The sequence below is a fragment of the Lepidochelys kempii genome, chromosome 20 (genome assembly GCF_965140265.1).
Source record: "Lepidochelys kempii isolate rLepKem1 chromosome 20, rLepKem1.hap2, whole genome shotgun sequence".
Taxonomy (NCBI): Eukaryota; Metazoa; Chordata; order Testudines; family Cheloniidae; genus Lepidochelys; species Lepidochelys kempii.
This window is the reverse complement of record NC_133275.1, coordinates 8594684-8613358: the sequence shown is the minus strand read 5'-3', so window position 1 is coordinate 8613358 and position 18675 is coordinate 8594684. Positions and strand designations below refer to the sequence as shown.

Genomic DNA, 18675 nt, shown 5'->3' with positions numbered 1-18675 from the left:
TATGTACTCCAAAGGGAATTTGTTTGATATCCCAAGCTATATGATGCAAAGTATTTAATTAGACCCAACTGCTATGATAATTTATGCAGTTTCATCAATTTCTTGAATATTCCTCACAAAAAAGGAAGTGGGTGGGCTGAATTTGCTTTTACTAAGACTATATAAAAATCCATTCTTATACCATGAACTCAACATGGAGTGGGCACTGATGTCCAACAGCTATAACATTTAAGCAAATATCAGTGCAATTCCACCTCACTATACAGCTTTAAAACCGGCAAATAGAAGCAGCAAAATACAAAAACAGCTAATTTAAATTCACAGCAGATCTTCCCTATTTTAATTATGCAATCTGTTTCAGTGGGGAATCACAAATAGGATTACTTTTCCATCTGACCGATTTAGGCAGCTGGTGAGAACAGCATTAATGTCACCAGCAAGACTGCATTGTCTGGAACAAATTTAATAGTCATACTGCAATAATCTGTTATTAGAATCCTTAATCCTTGCTCACACAATTATGTGTAAACTCTGACATCTACAGTTACCTGCACAGTTTCTTCTCCACATCCAGAGATCTGATTCGGGTGCTCACTACTCACATTTTATCAAAGTCGTTTTGCCCCTAGAGATACAGACTGCTTTGTGATCATTGCAGAAACTTTAGAATTAGATGACAGACAATTCCTTTGAGGTCACCTTGTCCATGCTCTGGTCCACGCAGGGCAGCTCCCTATACTGTTATAGTGCTTTGTCTAACCTTCAACATCTCAAGCAATGGCACTTCCCTACTCTTTCCAAAGGAGTCTATTCCACCTTAATAGGCCTGGTTGCTTGGAAGTTTTTCTTCATTTTAAATTTAATTTTACTCCAATTGATCCCACTGTTCCCAGTTATTCTCACCTGGCCCATGCCAAGCACAACTCTTCCATATATGCACGTCTCACATACTTTTAGACTCTCTCCTGAGCTCCATAACAGACTTTCACAATATACTGCCATGAAGCCTTCCTTCATTAAATATACTCAGAACTCAAGGAGATCAATAGCCACATTATTCTGCACTACACTGGATTTAAATTATGTGGCAGCATTAAAAGGTGACCTGCAAAGTAGAATGTGTCCCCTGTTTTGCTTCTTTAGGGATGAACAAAGGAGACCACTTTCCCCCAAAGCTTTTTCTGTTTGTTTTACCCAGGCAATATCAGGAATATTAAATAGTTTTCCCTGTTCTTCTTGGGCATTTAGGAGGACATGAGTGGGAAAGTCTAAGGCTTGGTCTATCCAATAATGTTTTGCTAGCATAGCTACATTGGTTAAGAGAGCAAAAAAGTCACACACCCCTAAACAATACAGCTGTCGTTCAGGGAGATTGACAACTATACTTGCCTTTTGCCAGTATATGCTATGTAGTCACTGCACAGCTGTACCATGCAAAGCCTCTGCAGTGGGGACTACTAGCCCTTAGCCTGTACTTTATGGGGCAGAATGCTGACACTTTCATAGAGAGCTTTTCTTTCAAGTGTTTGTTAAACAGACAAACTGAAACCAGAGTATTAAGCTATCTGAACAAAAAATCCTCTTTTCAAAGGCTCAGGTTTCAGGCTCTTGTAATGATATAAGCTAGCTAGTTCTCTAACATCTTCCAGCAACAGAGCTTGAGAGCTTCCTGACAGGGGAGAGGAGAAACTCTGGATTAGGGAGTTGCTCATGAGAGGGGTCTCTGAAGAGGGACAGGGAAGGGGAGGGAGGGGTTGAACTGAATTGGAGGGAATATCCCAGTTCTACCATGCATAGTAACCAACGTTCCAAAGTAATTTGGGACCACGCATGGTAGAAATGAGATAAATGGGCCGAGAAGGGTAGCAACGGATCCAGGATTTGAGTTAATGCGTCCTCTGGACCGGGGGGTTGTCCCAACGACCCCAACCCCTGCTTGGCAGGAGGTTGAGACTGATGACGCTGATAATTTCTGCCCCTTCTTCTGTTGAAGTCCTGCCTAGAACGCCCTTGATAAGGGTGCAGCATAGGCTGGGGCTTAAAGTGCTTACACTCGGTGATGGGTGTATGCAGGTCCAAAGATTTTAAAGTGGCTCGAGAGTCTTTTAAACCTTGCAACTTCGAGTCAGTTTTTTCCAAAAATAAGGTGGAGCCCTCGAACGGGAGGCCCTGAATTGTCGTCTCAACCTCCCCCAGGAGGCCCGAGGCCTGAAGCCAGGAGCAACGATGCATAGCAATTGCCCAAGACATGGTACAGGTTGCTGAGTCCGCAGAGTCCAGCAAGGCGTGCAATGAGGATCTCACCACCGCCTTGACCTCATCTACCAGGGCCGAAAACTCTGTCTTGGAGTCTGACGGCACAAACTCCTTAAATTTTGACATTGCGTCCCAGGAATTAAAGTTATAGCAACTGAGGATCGTCTGCTGGTTAGCAATACGAAGCCGGAGTCCTTCGGTGGAAACCATCTTCTTGCCGAAGAGCTCCAGCTTGTTCGTGTCCTTTCCCAGGGGAGTGGGCCACTGCTGCCTTGCCCCGCCCATTAACACCCACCGCCGAGTCCAGTGGAGGGTGTGTGAACCCTTTTGACAGCACAAAATATTTTCTTTCGACCCCTTTCGCTGTGGGGGTTAGAAAGGCCGATGTCTGCCACAGGATCTTTGTGGTTTCTTGTATTGTTTAAAGAAGGGGGAGTGTTACTCCCAATGGGAACTGTGGGGAATAAGATGTCCACTATAGGGTTTGACACCTCAGTGACCTCCTCCATCTGGAGTCCCAGATTCTGGGTCACCCTTCTGAGGAGCTCCTGGTGGGCTCTACTATCAGCTGGGTCAGGCACCGAGGATGTTCCCTGCTACTGCCTCATCAGGTGAAGATGAGGAGGCTCAGGCTGGTAAGGGACCTTCCTGTCTGGCTCCCTGGACTCCATGCACACCCAGTTGTCGGTATCCGCGCCAGTCTTGCTGCCGACCATGGTGCCGGTGCTTATGTCAGCACCTCAAAAGAGCTCTCTGGCCCTGGACTTTTCCATTTAGAGGCAACGTCCATCTGAGGCAACAGAGAGATTGCTGTGAAAAGGACCTCTGGGATTGGTGGTACGCCCACAGGGCCCAAAAGGGCCACTGCGCTGGCATCTTCCACTGTGCTGGCCATGGCACGAGTGGAAAGGATTGTCCCACTTCCGACCCCTAAGGATGCTGCTCTACTCAGTGCTGGCTCCTTCTAGATACATAGAACTCCATCTCTAACTCTGAGGAGTCAAGAGTTCGGAGACCATGGTGGAACAGTGCCTGACGTTGCCAGGCTGAGGGCAAGCAGGGTCGGTCGCATCATCAGTGGCTTGCCCCAGGATGGCACCAGAGGTCTTTGCGGTGCCGGAGGCTTTGGGACCGATGACCTCTCGCATTGGTTGGGAGAGTTTTGGCCCATTAGGGCTATGAGGTCCCTGGCTGCCTCAAAGGTCTTTGGCGTGGAGGGGAGATCTAAATCCTCCACTTCACCCTCTTCCACTGGCACCAGACTCGACGGACCCCTCTGAGGGCCCCGAGTCAAAGGTATCACCTCAGACACGGATGAGACAGAGTGGCTCAGCATGGTCGCGCTCCGCTAGCTGGCTCACACTCAGTTATTTGAGCGGGCGAGCACCCTGTCCTTCTTCCTGTGCTTTTTGTGAGGCACTGGCGACTGCAAGCAGTGCCAGGTCTTCACACACGAGGAAGTCTTTGGTGCCGGGGAGTAATGATGCCAAGGGTCTTTGACCCCAGAGTCCTTCCTCGGTGCCGCAACCTCCCTGATTGAAGCCGGTGTGCTACGCATTGATGCCTAAGTACCCAGTGCCAGGACCATAGGCTCGACTCAGTCTGTGGCCCCAGGGCTGCCTCCATCAGCAACAGTTTTAGCTTGTGGTCCCTTTCCTTCTTAGTGCCAGGGCGGAATCTTGCACCTCTCAGTCTGGTGGGATTCCCCAGGCACTTTAAGCAGGACATGTGCGGGTCGCCCTTTGACATCAGCTTTTGGCAGACCCCATATAGCTTAAACCCCTGGGACTGAGACACGCCCTAGCCCCAGGCAGGGGAAGGGAACTGGGAAGAGAATCCTGGCTAACAAGGGGAGGGGGTTAAAACACGACACTACGAACTATTAATAACTACTGAAACTATTTATAGGTAGGAACTACAAGTACAATAGGGGATAGTTTGAAAATGAAAGAAAAGAGAAAGCTCCAACGACTGTCACTGTCGGTAAGAAGGAGAGGTGGTGGGTCGGCAGGGCCCTTTTGCAGTGCCATGAAGGTGTGACTCCAGGGGGTGCCTAAGCTGACCAGATGGATACCAACAGGGGAAAAACCTTCCAGCGACTGTGCACACAGCGTTCACACATCGACATGAGCAAGCACTCGAAGAAGAACACAAGGTTATTGAGGCCATGTCCACGCTACAGGTGTTACAGTGGCACAACACCATTGCGCAGCCACAGCACCGCAGTGTATAGTGCGTCCCACATCAACAGAAGGGGTTTTTCCCATTGATGGAGGCAATCCACTTCCCCAAGCGACAATAGCTTGGTCAACAGAAGAATTCTTCCACTGGTTAATTTTTCACATTCCTGAGTACTGTAGGTATGTCGATTTAAAAGTCAAGTGTAGACCAGACCTTAGAGGATATGACAAGCTCAGATTTATACACACAACTGCATTAAAATAAGATTGCTATAACTGGTTTAATTTCCCATCATCACCACAAAAAAAGTCTGCTGCGCCATAACCTCAAGGTTTGAGTCAAGACCCTCCATAAGGTCCTGCAGACATGCTGTATACCCTAAACACAACTGAAAAAAAATCCAGCCTAGAAGTCATGTCATTCTGAATATTATGGCCTGGCTCACAAGGTGTAAAATTTATGATGATAGTTACCTTGAAGCAGAGATGACCCTTATGTGTTCTGTTTTTCTTCACAGTTCTTACCCTCTCACCTTCATTTCTGCAGCTTTTATTATTGAAAGAAAGATCTGTAAGAAAAAAAGGTGTATATTACATTAGGTCTAATAGTAAAGATCCCAAGACAAATTAAGTTACTCCATCCCAGGACCTGTGCCATGTGCTTCAGAGGTATATTTAAAACTGTACTTAAAAAGACAATTATAAAATAAACCAGTTGGAATATAAATATTGTACTTATTTCAGCGTATAATATATAGAGCAGTATAAACGAGTCGTCGTATGTATGAAATTTTAGTGTGTACTGACTTTGCTACTGCTTTTTATGTAGCCTGTTGCAACCTAGGCAAATATCTAGATGAGTTGATGTATCCCCTGGAAGACCTCTGCCTCCTTCCAGGTGTACATGTACCCCTGGTTGAGAACCACTAATGTAGGTAATCCACTCCCCTAGGGGCAGTAGCTATGTTGACCGGAAGAGCCTTCCTGTTGCCATACCATTGTCTACACTGGGAGTTAGGTCGGTATAACTGTGTCACTCAGGGGGGTGGATTTTCCACATCCCTGAGCAATGTAGTTATACTGACGTAAGTTGCTACTATAAACCAAGTCTCAAAGAGCTTAGCTTGTTTAGCCCAGCAAAACAAAGAAAAAGAGGGGATATGATTGTTGTCCTATGAGTACATTAAGCGGCTACACCAGGGAGGGTAGATAGTTATTTAAGCTAAAGGACAATGGTGGCATAAGAACAAATGGATATGAATCTGGCCATGAAAAAATGTAGGATGGAAATTAGATGGTTTCAAACCATTAGTGAAGTTCTGTAACAGACCCCCAGTAGTTGTCCGTTCAAATAACTTAGTTTTGAGAGAGACTGACATATTTGAATGGGCTTGTATGATGGGGTTGATAGTGGTGATGGGGACAGGGCTTTGCAGCCCTTGGATCCCTTCTAGTTTGTCTTATATTCGTAAAATCCGATTCTTCTCTCTCCCCCCCCCATCATAATGTATTCTTGGTGTGTTTTGTCTCCTTCTGAAGCGTCAGAGATGGCCACAGCTGGATATGGGATGCAGGATGAAGTGGATTGGTGCTCTGAGATATAACTGAGAATTCTCACTGTCTCTCTCATATATATGCTTGGCTGCTAGTTCTTGCTTACATGTTCAAGGTCTAACTGATCACTGTATGTGGAGTTGGAAAGGAATTTCCTCCCAGGTCAGACTGACAGTAACCTTGGGCTTTTTTGCTTTCCTCTGCAGCGTGGAGTGCAAGTCACTTGCTGAGATTCTGTGTATATATCACTTAATTTATTCCTTGCCCATGCAGGGGGCCTCACCAATAGGTACACCCCAGTCCTTTTTATTCTCTGCCTGTGGCACACAGTAGTTAAGTTTCCTGAAGGTTGTAATACTTTGGTCTAATTTCAGTTGTTGCGCTTAATGTGTGGAAAGCTAGATGATGCTGGTGGCCCATGATATACAGGAAGTCAGACTAGATATGGTAGATGGTGTTCTGGCCTTAAATTCTGACTAAGTGAATTAACTCACTGATGTATGAAGATAATGTTGCACTGAGCTCTTAACGTATGCAAACACATTATAGCGCAGTGATCAAACAACAGTTTTGGTGTGTCCACACTAAAAAAGTTTTTACTATGGATAGATCTACATTACAAACTTTTATTGGTATAACTGTGTCGCTCAGGGGTGTGAAAAATCCACACCCTTGAGCAATGTAGTCATACCAACCTAGCCCCTCGTGGAGATATGTTGATGGGAGAGCTTCTCCAAAACACACAGCTACCAACCCTTAGGGAGGTGGATTAATTACGACGACAAGAGACGCTCGCCTATTGGCATAGTAGCGTCTCCACTAAAGCGCTACAGAAGTGCAGCTGCAGTACTATATGTGTTGATGTTTATTATGTGTTAATTCACATGTTGTAAAATCCTAGTGTGGAAAAGGCCCTTTGTGTTTTTAATCCTTAACTGGTTGAAGAAAACAGTAGAGGGAGCACAGGGTTTATCTTGACCAGTTAACGCCTGTAAAAACTGTCTTGCCAAATTCATATTTTAAAATTGTTAGTTAACACATAGTAAAAACCACTTGGGGGGGGCTAGTGAAAACAAGGCTTTAGTTTATAACCGTATTGTATCTTCCTGGCTTCACTGCTTCCCAACCCATCTTCTCTCTGCTCTACTTCAGTAAATGCCACTACCCGAAGAGCAGTAAGATGTAAGAACTTTGGGGGATAAAGGCAATGTGTTACTCCTAGGGGAATTCTATACCAATAAATTAAACATTGTGTGCACAATATTTTAAAATCCTGCAAATTTTATTGGTCAAAATAACACTATAGAATCATGCCAGTTTCAATTATGTTGGCAATTTTAGAATACCTGTCAGCAAGTATATCTGTAACAATATAGGAGCACACAAAAATTCCCCCAGGAGTAGAGAGTTAAAGAAACCCCTATGACAACCTAGTCCCTATTTCTCTGCCCCCTCCCCATGAGCCCAGCCATGGCCCTCCTCCCCCCCAATTCCCCACCCCACTCACATCCCTACCCCCCAGAGGCCAGCTACAGGCTCCCTCCAGCCCAGACACTCTGTCCCCACCCCACAGCCCAGGCACACTCAGACCCTCCCCCCCTAGACCCCAGGGATTCAGAGGGAGAAAGAGCCTGATGCTGGGTCCTGGGAAGCCACAAAGTTTCCTGCACACCGCAGCCTCCTTTCTTCAGGGCATGCTGGGAACTGCAACTGCCGGGAACCCTCCAATTCCCACCCCCCCATCTTCTGTTTGCAAACTGCGCTCTGCCTGGTCCAGTGGCCCCACAGTGGCAGCCAACATCTCTGCAGCCCATTCTGTGTGAGGAAAAAGGAAATTCTGCACAAAACATTAATTTCTGCAAAATTCTGCATTGCGCAGTGGTGTAGAATTCCCTGAGTAATGTGCACTTTAAATAGATTAAGGCAATTAGTGCTGTTGGGTATTTAAGTAGAGAACACGGTGGTAGCAGAGGATATTCCAGAATACATCATTCTAAGTCTTCCTGTGGTTTCAGTACAAGGCATTCTGAGTTACCATTGGCATAACACAGACCAGTGAGGAATTCAGAGAAGGAAAGCTAGTTATGAGGGAATATAAGAACGGCCAAACTAGGTCAGTTCAAAGGTCCATCTAGCCCACTATCCTGTATTCAGACAGTGTCCAATGCCAGGTGCCCCAGAGGGAATGAACAGAACAGGTACTCATCAAGTGATCCATCCCTTGTCACCCACTCCCAGCTTCTGGCATACAGAGACTAGGGACACCACCCTTGCCCATCCTGGTGAATAGCCATTGATGGACCTATCCTCCATGAATTTAGCTAGTTCTTTTTGAACCCTGTTATAGTCTTGGCCTTCACAACATCCTCTGGCAAGGAGTTCCACAGGTTGACTGTGTGTTGTGTGAAAAAATAAAGATGTATTTGTTTTAAACCTGCTGCCTATTAATTTCATTTGGTGACCCTTAGTTCCTGTGTTATGAGGAGTAAACACTTCCTTATTTACTTTCTCCTCACCAGTCATGATTTTACAGACCTCTATCATATCCCCCCTTTAGTCATCTCTTTTCTAAACTGAAAAGTCCTAGTCTAATTAATCTATCCTTATATGGCAGCCGTTCCATATCCCTAACCATTTCTGTTGCCCTTTTCTGAACCTTTTTCCATTTCCAATATATCTTTTTTGAGATGAAGTGACCGTATCTGCACACAGTATTCAAGATGTGGGCATACCATTGATTTATACAGAGTCTTCTCTGTCCCTTTCTTTATGATTACCAACATTCTGTTCGCTTTTTTGACTGCCGCTGCACACTGAGTGGATGTTTTCAGAGAACTATCCACCTGACTCCAAGAGCTCTTTCTTGAGTGGTAACAGCTAATTTAGACCACATCATTTTTTATATGTATAGTTGGAATTATGTTTTCCAATGTGCATTACTTTGCATTTATCAACACTGAATTTCACCTGGTAGAGGAGAAACCATGGCACAGAGAAGAGCGACCTGGGCACTGCCAATTTGTTTGCAGAAGGTGTATTGAGAGGGAGGGAACAGAGCTGCTGGATTTACTAGATTTTTTTGTAGAGCAGAACTCTGAACTTAGAATCATAGAATATCAAAGCAGGACGAACAACAACTAAATCAGGGGTTCTCAAAATGGGGGTCGGGACCCCACAGGGGGTCGCGAGGCTATTACATGGGGGAGTTGTGAGCTGTCAGCCTCCACTCCAAGCCCCGCTTTGCCTCCAGCATTTATAATAGTATTAAAGTATTTTTAATTTATTGGGGGGGGTCGCACTCAGAGGTTTACTATGTGAAAGGGGTTACCAGTACAAAAGTTTGAGAACCACTGAACTAAATCATCCCAGCCAAGGCTTTGTCAAGCCAGACCTTAAAAACCCTCTAAGGATGGAGATTCCACCACCTCCCTAGGGAGCCCATTCCAGTGCTTCACCATGCTCGCGAAACAGTGTTTCCTAATATCCAACCTAGGCCACCCCCACTGCAATGTGAATCCACTGCTTCTTGTTTTGTCACCTACCAAAACTGAGAACAGCATAGCTCCATCCTCTTTGTAACCCCCCCCTTCAGGTAATTGAGGGCTGCTCACTCTTCTCTTCTGCAGACTAAATAACCCAAGTTCCCTCAGCATCTCCTTTTAAGTCATGTGACCCAGCCCCCTAACCATTTTCGTTGCCGTCTGCTGGACTCTCTCCAATTTCTCCACATCCCTTCAGTAGTGCAGGGACCAAAACTGGACACAATACTCCAGGTGTGGCCTCACCGGTGCCAAATAGAGGGGAATAATCACTTCCCTCGATCTGCTGGCAATGCTCCTCCTAATACAGCCCAATATGCCATTGGCCTTCTTGGCAACAAGGGCACACTGCTGAATCATATCCAGCTTCTCGTCCACTGTAATCCAGGTCCTTTTCTGCAGAACTCCTACTTAGACAGTCGGTCCCCAGCCTGTAGCGGTGCAGGGGATTCTCCCTTCCTAAGTGCAGAACTCTGCACTTGTGTTTGTTGAACCACATCAGATTTCTTTTGGCCCAAGCCTCCAATTTGTCTAGGTCACTCTGGACCCTATCCCTACCCTCCATCATATCTACCCCTCCCCCCAGCTTAGTGTCATCTGCGAATTTGCTGAGGGTGCAATTAATTCCATCATCCAGACCATTAATAAAGATATTGAACAAAACCGGCCCCAGGCCCAACCCCCCTGGGGCACTCAGTTTGATACCAGCTGCCAACTAGACATCGAGCCGTTGATCACTACATGTTGAACCTGACGATCTAGCCAGCTTTCTATCCACCTTAGACCATTCATCCATACTTTTTTTTAACTTGCTGGCAAGAATACTGTGGGAGACTGTATCAAAAGCTTTGCTAAAGTCAAGATAGATCACATCCACTGCTTTCCCCATATCCACAGAGCCAGTTATCTCATTCTGGAAGGCAATCAGGTTGATGAGGCATAACTTGCCCTTCGTGAATGTTCTGATCAACTTCCTCTCCAAGTACTTCAAAATGGATTCCTTGAGGACCTGCTCCATGAGTTTGCCGGGGACTGAAGTGAGGCTGACGAGTCTGTAGTTCCCCAGGTTCTCTTTTTTCCCTTTTTTTAAATATGGGCATTATATTTGCCTTTTTCCAATCGTCCAGGACCTGCCCCAATAGCCACAAATTTTCCTTAGGAGGCAAAATTCTTTGTTCACCTTTAAGGAATCCTCACATGCCTGACAGGTTCCAGTCATTTATGTGAAATTGCCTTGTTCATTTGTCTTTACACTTAGATATGAGCTTCATAGATGAAGCTTCTGTGAAGGGATCAAGATGAATCCATTGCATACTGGGACCTGTAGTTGTATAAGCCAAACTTCCGTATTGAAGATGCAAATTAGTTGGTCCTTGAAAGTTTTGTAAATTGCTAATGCAGCCCTCAACTGAGCAGTCTGACTAATGCCAAGTAACTGGAAAAGAAACCTTTTTTTCTCGGGACACTAGTTGCCTATGAATGTTTGGCCAGTTATGTCTTTTTGCTTTGGGAAGAGGTTAAGATAATTAAGTTACTTCTTAGAATAGTGAAAGAGTCCAGGAAAAGGACACTTTGGCTTAGTTTAATCTAGTGAATACAGCTTCCCAGTTTTGACTGAAATGTGAATTAAAATCACATACCAGCATCTTTGGAACCTTCTTATCTCCATTTGTTCCTATTTAAAGATGGCCTGGTTCTAACTTCCAAGACTTTCTTCCTTTGAGAGTTCAGTTGCAAATGAAGGATGGACTTTTTAGAAGAGACAATCTGAAAGGATATTCATACTCCAATCCAGGAGTTGGATTGTGAAGTTCACCTTGCCATAATATATTGGAATGGAGCATGTAACTGCTGGTAGAAAGTAATTTTTGTTTTGGGAATCTCTGCTTCATCAGACAACTGAAAAGCACCATGAACGATGCTGCAGGTCCTGTTATGCTTTCCTCTGACATCTATTAAATAGCAATGTTTTTAATAATTTTTTTGTATGTCTTGGGACGGGGAAGTTGATATGCAAGTTGTAAACATAAGTAGGATGGCCAGTGACTCTAAAATGGGGTAGTAACTTCCCTCAATAAAATTGTCTTCCAGGATGTATTTTTCGTAAGAATGTCTTGTATACTGGCTGGCAAAAGTTGACCATAACATTAAATTAAGGAGTCTGTCCAGGTCTGTGATATCCTTCATTGTTGACAGTTGTATGCAAGTGGCCTGCACAATTTCTTTTTTCCACCAGGGTTTCACAGTTGTCGATATCAATACCATTTCCAGCTGATGGAGGACATAGAATCATAGAATATCAGGGTTGGAAGGGACCTCAGGAGGTCATCTAGTCCAACCCCCTGCTCAAAGCAGGGCCAATCCCCAACTAAATCAGCCCATGACTTTACATGTTTTAATTCCTAACTTGTGTTCATTCTCTTCATGAAATTACAAAGATAATAGACCGTGTGACAAATTGCCGGCACTACGATGATGGGTCCCGCGCTCTCTCTTCTTGTGGGGGGAGAGGTTCAGAAAGCTGTTTTTCACCCCTGATCTGGGGTATCAACTGTCCCACTAGTATCCCAGAGAAGGGGAGTGAAGAGGGAGGGACCTGGGCCCGCCCTCTACTCCAGGTCCCAGCCCAGGGGTCCTAGGGATAGCGGCAAACCACTTGAACTAGCGATTCCTTTCCCTGGGCTACTTCCCTCTCCGGCCCTTCAACTTGTGGGGCTTCCTTCCCTCTCTCTATTTGGGCCAGGTTTCTCCCAACCCCTTGTGTCTGTGGAGTCCCTCTGCTCTGCACAAGCCGGGTTTCCCTTTACCTAGGGTCTTGGTCTTCTGGCCCACCACAGCACTTCTCCAAACTGCTCTCCTCCAAATGGCTCTCTGCTCCAATACCAAACCACTCTGCTTCAACTCCTCCCCATGTCTGATTGAAGCGGGGGGGGGGGGGGGGGAAATCAGGTGACTGGCTTCAGGTGCTCTAATTAATCTATAGCAACCTCTCTTCCCTCTACAGTGAAGAAGGCTCATCATCCTGGAGCTTACATATCTTCCCTCTATCACTCTCCTGCTGCCCTCTGGCCATGCTGTATCACATATCCTGCCCCTGCTCAACACCATGGGGTTGGGCTACTTGGGACAAGAGGCAGTGCTGTTGTAACAGGCCACCAGCGTTGCCGTGTTGGGTTCCGGCCCTATGCTGTACCCGGAAATGGAAGGGTTGCAGGGATAGGAACCATCTAGTCACTCTCGCATTCTTCTCCTTGTTTCTGTGCATCCACTGGAGTGGGGCGTGGTCTGTTATGAGGGTAAACTGCCGCCCCAGTAGGTAGTAGCGGAGAGTCTCCATGGACCATTTTACTGCCAGACATTCTTTTTCAACAACGGCGTATTTTTGTTCTCTAGGGAGGAGTTTCCGGCTGAGGTACAAGATCGGGTGTTCCTCCTCCCCTACCATCAGTGAAAGGATAGCTTCCTAGCCCTACCTCCGAGGCATCTGTTTGTAGGACGAATTCCTTCTCGAAGTCTGGGGCTATAAGTACTGGATGACAGCAAAGGGCTGTCCTTAAATCTGCAAAGCTCTTTCTGCCGCATCGGTCCACTTAACTATCTCGGGGCCCCGAGCTTTTATCAGGTCCATCAACAGCCCTGCTCTTATGGCAAAATGAGGGATGAATCTCCAATAATACCCTACTATCCCTAGAAATGATCTGACCGGCTTTTTGCGGACCGGTTGAGGCCAACCCTGTATTGCCTCCACTTTGTTGCATTGGGGTTTCACCAAATCTCTCCCTACTACATACCCAAGGTATCTGGCCTCAGCTAGCCCCACCACGCACTTGGGAGGGTTGGCAGTGAGGCCGGCCTTCCAAAGGGTGTCTAGCACCACTTCTACTTTTCCGAGGTGCGTTTCCCAGTCAGGGCTATGGATGACTATGTCATCTAAATAGGCGGTGGCATACTTGGCATGGGGTTGCAGCAATTGGTCCATAAGTCACTAGAAAGTTGCAGGGGCCCCATGGAGTCTGAAAGAGAGGACAGTGTATTGGAACAGGCCATCGGGTGTAGAGAAGGCAGTCTTCTCCTTGGCATCCTTGGCCAGGGGAATTTGCCAATATCCTTTGATCAGATCCAGGGTAGTTAGGTATCGGGCCTTGCCTAACTGATCAACTAGCTCGTCGATGCATGGTATCAGATAGGCATCGAATTGAGATACTTCATTCAACTTCCGCAAGTCATTGCAAAACCTCGGGGTGCAGTCAGGCTTTGGGACTAGAACGATGGGGCTGGACCACTGGCTGTGGGATTCTTCAATAACCCCGAGTTCCAGCATCTTCTTCACTTCTGTCCTAATTTCTTCCCTTTTAGCTTCCGGTATTCGGTACGGTCTTATAGTCACCCTTACTCGTGACGATATGATGTTGGACCAGTGTCGTATGGCCCGGCTGCATACAGAATAAGTCTTGGTTTGTTGGATCATATCAATGACCTCTGTTCGTTGTCCAGGGGTTAATTCGGGGAATATCCTCACCTGTCCCTGTGGGTCGTCTGTCTGGGGTGGAGCTCCCTGAATGATCAGGCACGTCTTTAGGTCACCCCAGGGCTTCATTAAATTGACGTGGTAGATCTGCTCTGACCTTCGACGGTCTGGTTGTCTGACCTTATAGTTCACCTCCCCAATGGCTTCCACTATCTCATACGGCCCATGCCAGCTGGCCAGGAGTTTGCTTTCTGCTGTCAGCAATAGCACCATCACCCGTTCTCCCGGCTGAAATCTCCGTACTTTCGCCCGGCTGTTCTAATAAGTCCTTGTGCTTTTTCCAAATGTTCTCATACTATGGAGGTTACTCAGGCTATTCGCTCTCTCATCTGTGTCACGTGCTCAATGACATTCTTTCCTGGGTTGGGCTGTTCTTCCCAATCCTCCTTGGCAATATCTAATATTCCGCGTGGGTGGCGTCCGTATAGTAGCTCAAAGGGAGAGAAACCAATGAACGCCTAGGGGACTTCCCGTATTGCGAACATTAGATACGGTAGAAGAGTATCCCAGTCTTTTCGTCCTGTGCTACCACCTTCTGGATCATACTTTTAAGACTACGGTTAAACCACTCGACCAGGCCATCTGTTTGTGGATGGTAGACTGAGGTCCATAAGGCCTGGATGCGGAGCAGGGTACACAAGTCCTCCATTAATTTCAACATAAATGGGGTCCCTTGGTCAGTCAGGATCTCCTTAGGGATGCCCACTCTCGCAAAAACCTGGAGTAGTTCTTTTGCTATTGCCTTGGATGTGGGGTTCTTAAAGGAATGGCTTCTAGATACCGTGTGGAGTAGTCAAGGATGACTAGTACATTTTGGTGGCCCCGTGCTGATCTTTCTATCAGGCCCACTATGTCCATGGCTATCCTCTCAAAAGGGACTTCAATAATAGGCAAAGGTACTAATGGGACCCGCAAATGAGGTCGGGGGCTATGCAATTGGCATTCTGGGCAGGAGGCACAATAGCGTTGGACCTCCGGGTGTATTCCTGGCCAGTAAAACCTTCGTAAGACACTGGATAGAGTCCGGTCTACTCCTACATGTCCCCCAAATAGATGACTGTGAGCTAACTCTAGTACTGCCCTTGTGTCTCCCCGTGGGATTAAGAGCGGCTCTATTACTTCTTCCCCTCATATTTGCGCTATCTGGTACAACAGATCGTGTTTGAACACATATGGCCTTGAGCCTTTGGTTTTTCCCTCCACAAGTACACCATTTACTTCCACTACCTCTTCCCTCACATTTGCATGTAACGGGTCATTGGCTTGGTCTTGCACGAAATTCTCACGTGCGGTACCAATCTGACCTAATTCCAGGGGACCTGTTTCTACTCTGCCTCCTGGGTTGCCCCTACTTGGGCGAGGAACCGCCTCAGAGTCCTCACTCGCCTGAATTGTCTCCTGGCCTCCTGAACGGGTTCACCTACCAACAAGAGAGGCTTTCTGGTTCTCTGCTAGAATCCTAGTCCCTAATCCTTTATCTGCCCTCTGCTCCCACCTAGACTTTCAGGGCTTCCCACGGGATGAAAATAACTCTGGGGCAAAACTGGAAAAAACTGGGGTGAGGCTATCTGTAGGTGCCTCCGTCTCAGCCCGGGGGTTGCTACCCTCCCCTGGCTCTACTGGGTGGAGTAAGCTCTCAAACCCTGGGAAGTCCCTACCAATTAAGACCAGGTAGGGGAGCCTGGGGACCACCCCTGCAGTCACCCTGGTAGTCTTCCCCTGGATCTCAATCTGTACGGGGATTGTGGGGTAGAAACTTACGGTGCCATGAACGCATGTTACTCCTGTGTTTTTGGCCTGGGTTAGTTGGTCTTGCCCCACCAACTTCCCCGAGACCAGCACGACACCACTCCCGGAATCCACTAATGCTATGGTCTCAATACCATTCATTTTTACCGACCTCATATACCGTGAGGGGTCACTGCGACCCCTACCAGGCCGATTAGGCCACATTGCTCCCCATGATCCCCCAGACTGCACTGCATAGGCTCTTCCCTGTTGGGGCATTGGGCTTCTACATGCCCCAATTCCCCACACTCGTAACACTGACCCCTTACCCCGGTTGCCGCCCTCTGCCTGGGGCTATTTGGCCGCCCCCCTGACCACTCGCTTCCCAAACCCCCAGGTCCCTTCTTGGCCTTGGGCCATTCCTCGGTGTCTTTCCTCCCAGTTATGGTTCTCCTGGAGTTCTCGACAGTCCGGGACCTTGGGTTTGGGACTGGCTTCCTGGTTTGCCGTGTCTCACCCTCTGGGGTCTGGAACAGTTCGCGGGCTGCCAGCTGTCTTTCCACGAGGGAGACCAACTCATCATAGGTGGAAGGGTCATTCTGGCCAATCCAAGCCCGGAGGCCTGGTGGTAGCCCCCTCATATACCGGTCCAGTACCAGGAGCTCCATCATTTTCTCAGAGCTGAGGGCCTCAGGGCACAGCCATTTCCAGGTCAGGTGGATCAGGTCAAACAACTGCGATCGGGGTGCCCTGTCCTCCATATACCACAACTCATGGAACTTCTGGGCTCGCAACGCCATCGTTACTCCAGATCTGGCCAGGATCTCTGCCTTCAGCTGCGGATAATCTGCCACAGTCTCTGCAGCCATATCGTAGTAGACCTGCTGGGCCTCCCCACACAGAAATGGGGCAAGGACACCAGACCACTGACCTTGGGGCCAGGCCTCCCACAGGGCTGCTCTCTCAAAAGCCAGAGGTTAGAGACACCATCACTGCCCATCCTGGTTAATAGCGATTGATGGACCTACCCTCCCTGAACTTATCTAGTTATTTTTTGAACACTGTTATAGTCTTGGCCTTCACAACATCCTCTGGCAAGGAGCTCCACAGGTTGACTGTGTTGTGTGAAAAAAATACTTCCTTTTGTTTGTTTTAAACCTGCTGCCTGTTAATTTCATTTGGTGACCCCCTAGTTCTTGTGTTATGAGAAGGAATAAATAATTCCTTATTTACTTTCTCCACACCAGTCATGATTTGTAGATTTCTATAGACCATAGGGGGAAGGGAGTGTAATCCAGGATTGCTCTCAAGAAATGATGAGGAAAGGGGGTTCATATATAGAAAAGTAGGAGAATCCTAAACAGAGATTGATGGTACTGAAGGGAGGTCTCCATCATTGTCCTATTTTCTCTAATGGGGGAGCTCCAACTGAAAAGGGAGGTAACAGTACCAGGGATGTATAAGGGTCTGGAGACCAAGACACACACAGTACCTGCCAGCAATGGAGACTCTGGTTCAGCAGCCACCAGTAAGTCCTTCTGATGCCTCAAATCTTATGGCAACTGGGTGGATTTGTGACACTGGCGGACCAATACACTTGTCCTTGCAGGATGGTACCAATGATTTTGAGTGCTTCAAAGACAGTGCTGATGTAGACAGAAGCTGAGTCTCACATGGTACCAAAGAGCTTGATAAAGGTACTGGGAGAGCGGTTAAATCCTATGGTACCAACCTTCTCCATTTGCTCTGATCATCTCCACTAGACTTCTCAGAGCCATGTTTACTCTTAGAGCTGCAGGACCTTCCCACCTCACTGGTACTAGAGGAGACCTTAACCTCTACAGTATCAAGCCTCAAGGATGAAATCCCTGAGGCTCTTGACCTGGTTGGAGAGCGAGGTCTTTTGGAGGTGGGTACCTTAAGAGGGGATTAGAGCTCCTCCTCTTAGGATCTTCAGAGTCAGTCTCTGAGACTTTCCCATTTCTATGAAAGTGTTGCGCCAAGGTCAAAGGGGCACTATAAACCCCTGCGGATTGAGGTACAAGGGGGCTCTCCTGACCTGGCTCCAAAGCGGCATGAAGGATCTCCATCATTAACAGTCACAGATCAACTTGCCAGTTCTTCTATGCCCTGTATTTGTGGGCTAAACAGAAGTTACACTTCTGTGGGACATGCAGCCCTCCCAGGCAGCGAACACAATTAGAATGTCTGTTGCTGACTAGGATAGCCTCTCTACACGTGAGGCAGTATTTAAACCCCAGCGAACTGGGCATGCCCCTCACAGGGAGGATTTTCTCAGAAGAAATAAAACTATCTTTCAATAATCAGTACCTAACTACTACCACCTAACAAACTACATAGAATGAACTCAACAAGCAGCTGAGGCACACACAATGAGGACATTCTAAGCTCCATCTCAGGCTGAGGAGGTTGAGAAGGAACTCAGGGTGGTTGGCCCGTGTAGCCTGATATCACCTCGGTGTGGTATCAAAGGATATCAGCAGCGCACATGTGGGCTAAACAGACACTCCTAAAGAAAATTTCTGATTATATGGGCAGCAAATGCACCTAAAGTGGAGCACCCATAGGGACACTACTCAAAGAATGGAGGCTTTCAGGGTGTCAATGCATATGGTACACGTATAGCCCTTCTGCTGAGGCTTGGTCAAAAAGGTTAAAAAGTTGAACAGGTGTTTTGTTTTGTTTTTTTTACTGATGGCTAAGCAGCACCGACATGAAAAGCTACACTTTTGGCTTGCTGGAGCAGAAAGCAGCATTACTGCTACCCTGAGGCAGGAATCAAAGACAGATAACAGCCTGTAAGAGGACTGAGCCAAAGTCACAAAAAGCTAAAAAGGAAGCCAATGGCTGCTAAGTGCCTGAACCTACT

General features: G+C 47.0%; 1 protein-coding gene across 17 annotated transcripts in view; it reads right to left on the bottom strand.

The window, feature by feature from the left end:
* The window catches only part of BRD4 (bromodomain containing 4), a 228353-nt gene that overhangs the window by 132061 nt on the left and 77617 nt on the right, over window positions 1-18675 (bottom strand). For all 17 annotated transcript variants that reach the window (XM_073319258.1, XM_073319263.1, XM_073319261.1 and 14 more), the window contains one exon: window positions 4911-5005. Coding sequence is in view for 1 of the 17 variants with exons in the window: in XM_073319270.1 (XP_073175371.1) it covers window positions 4911-5005 (95 nt within the window). In the remaining 16 variants the exon portion in view is untranslated. The remainder of the gene's footprint in view (window positions 1-4910; window positions 5006-18675) is intronic.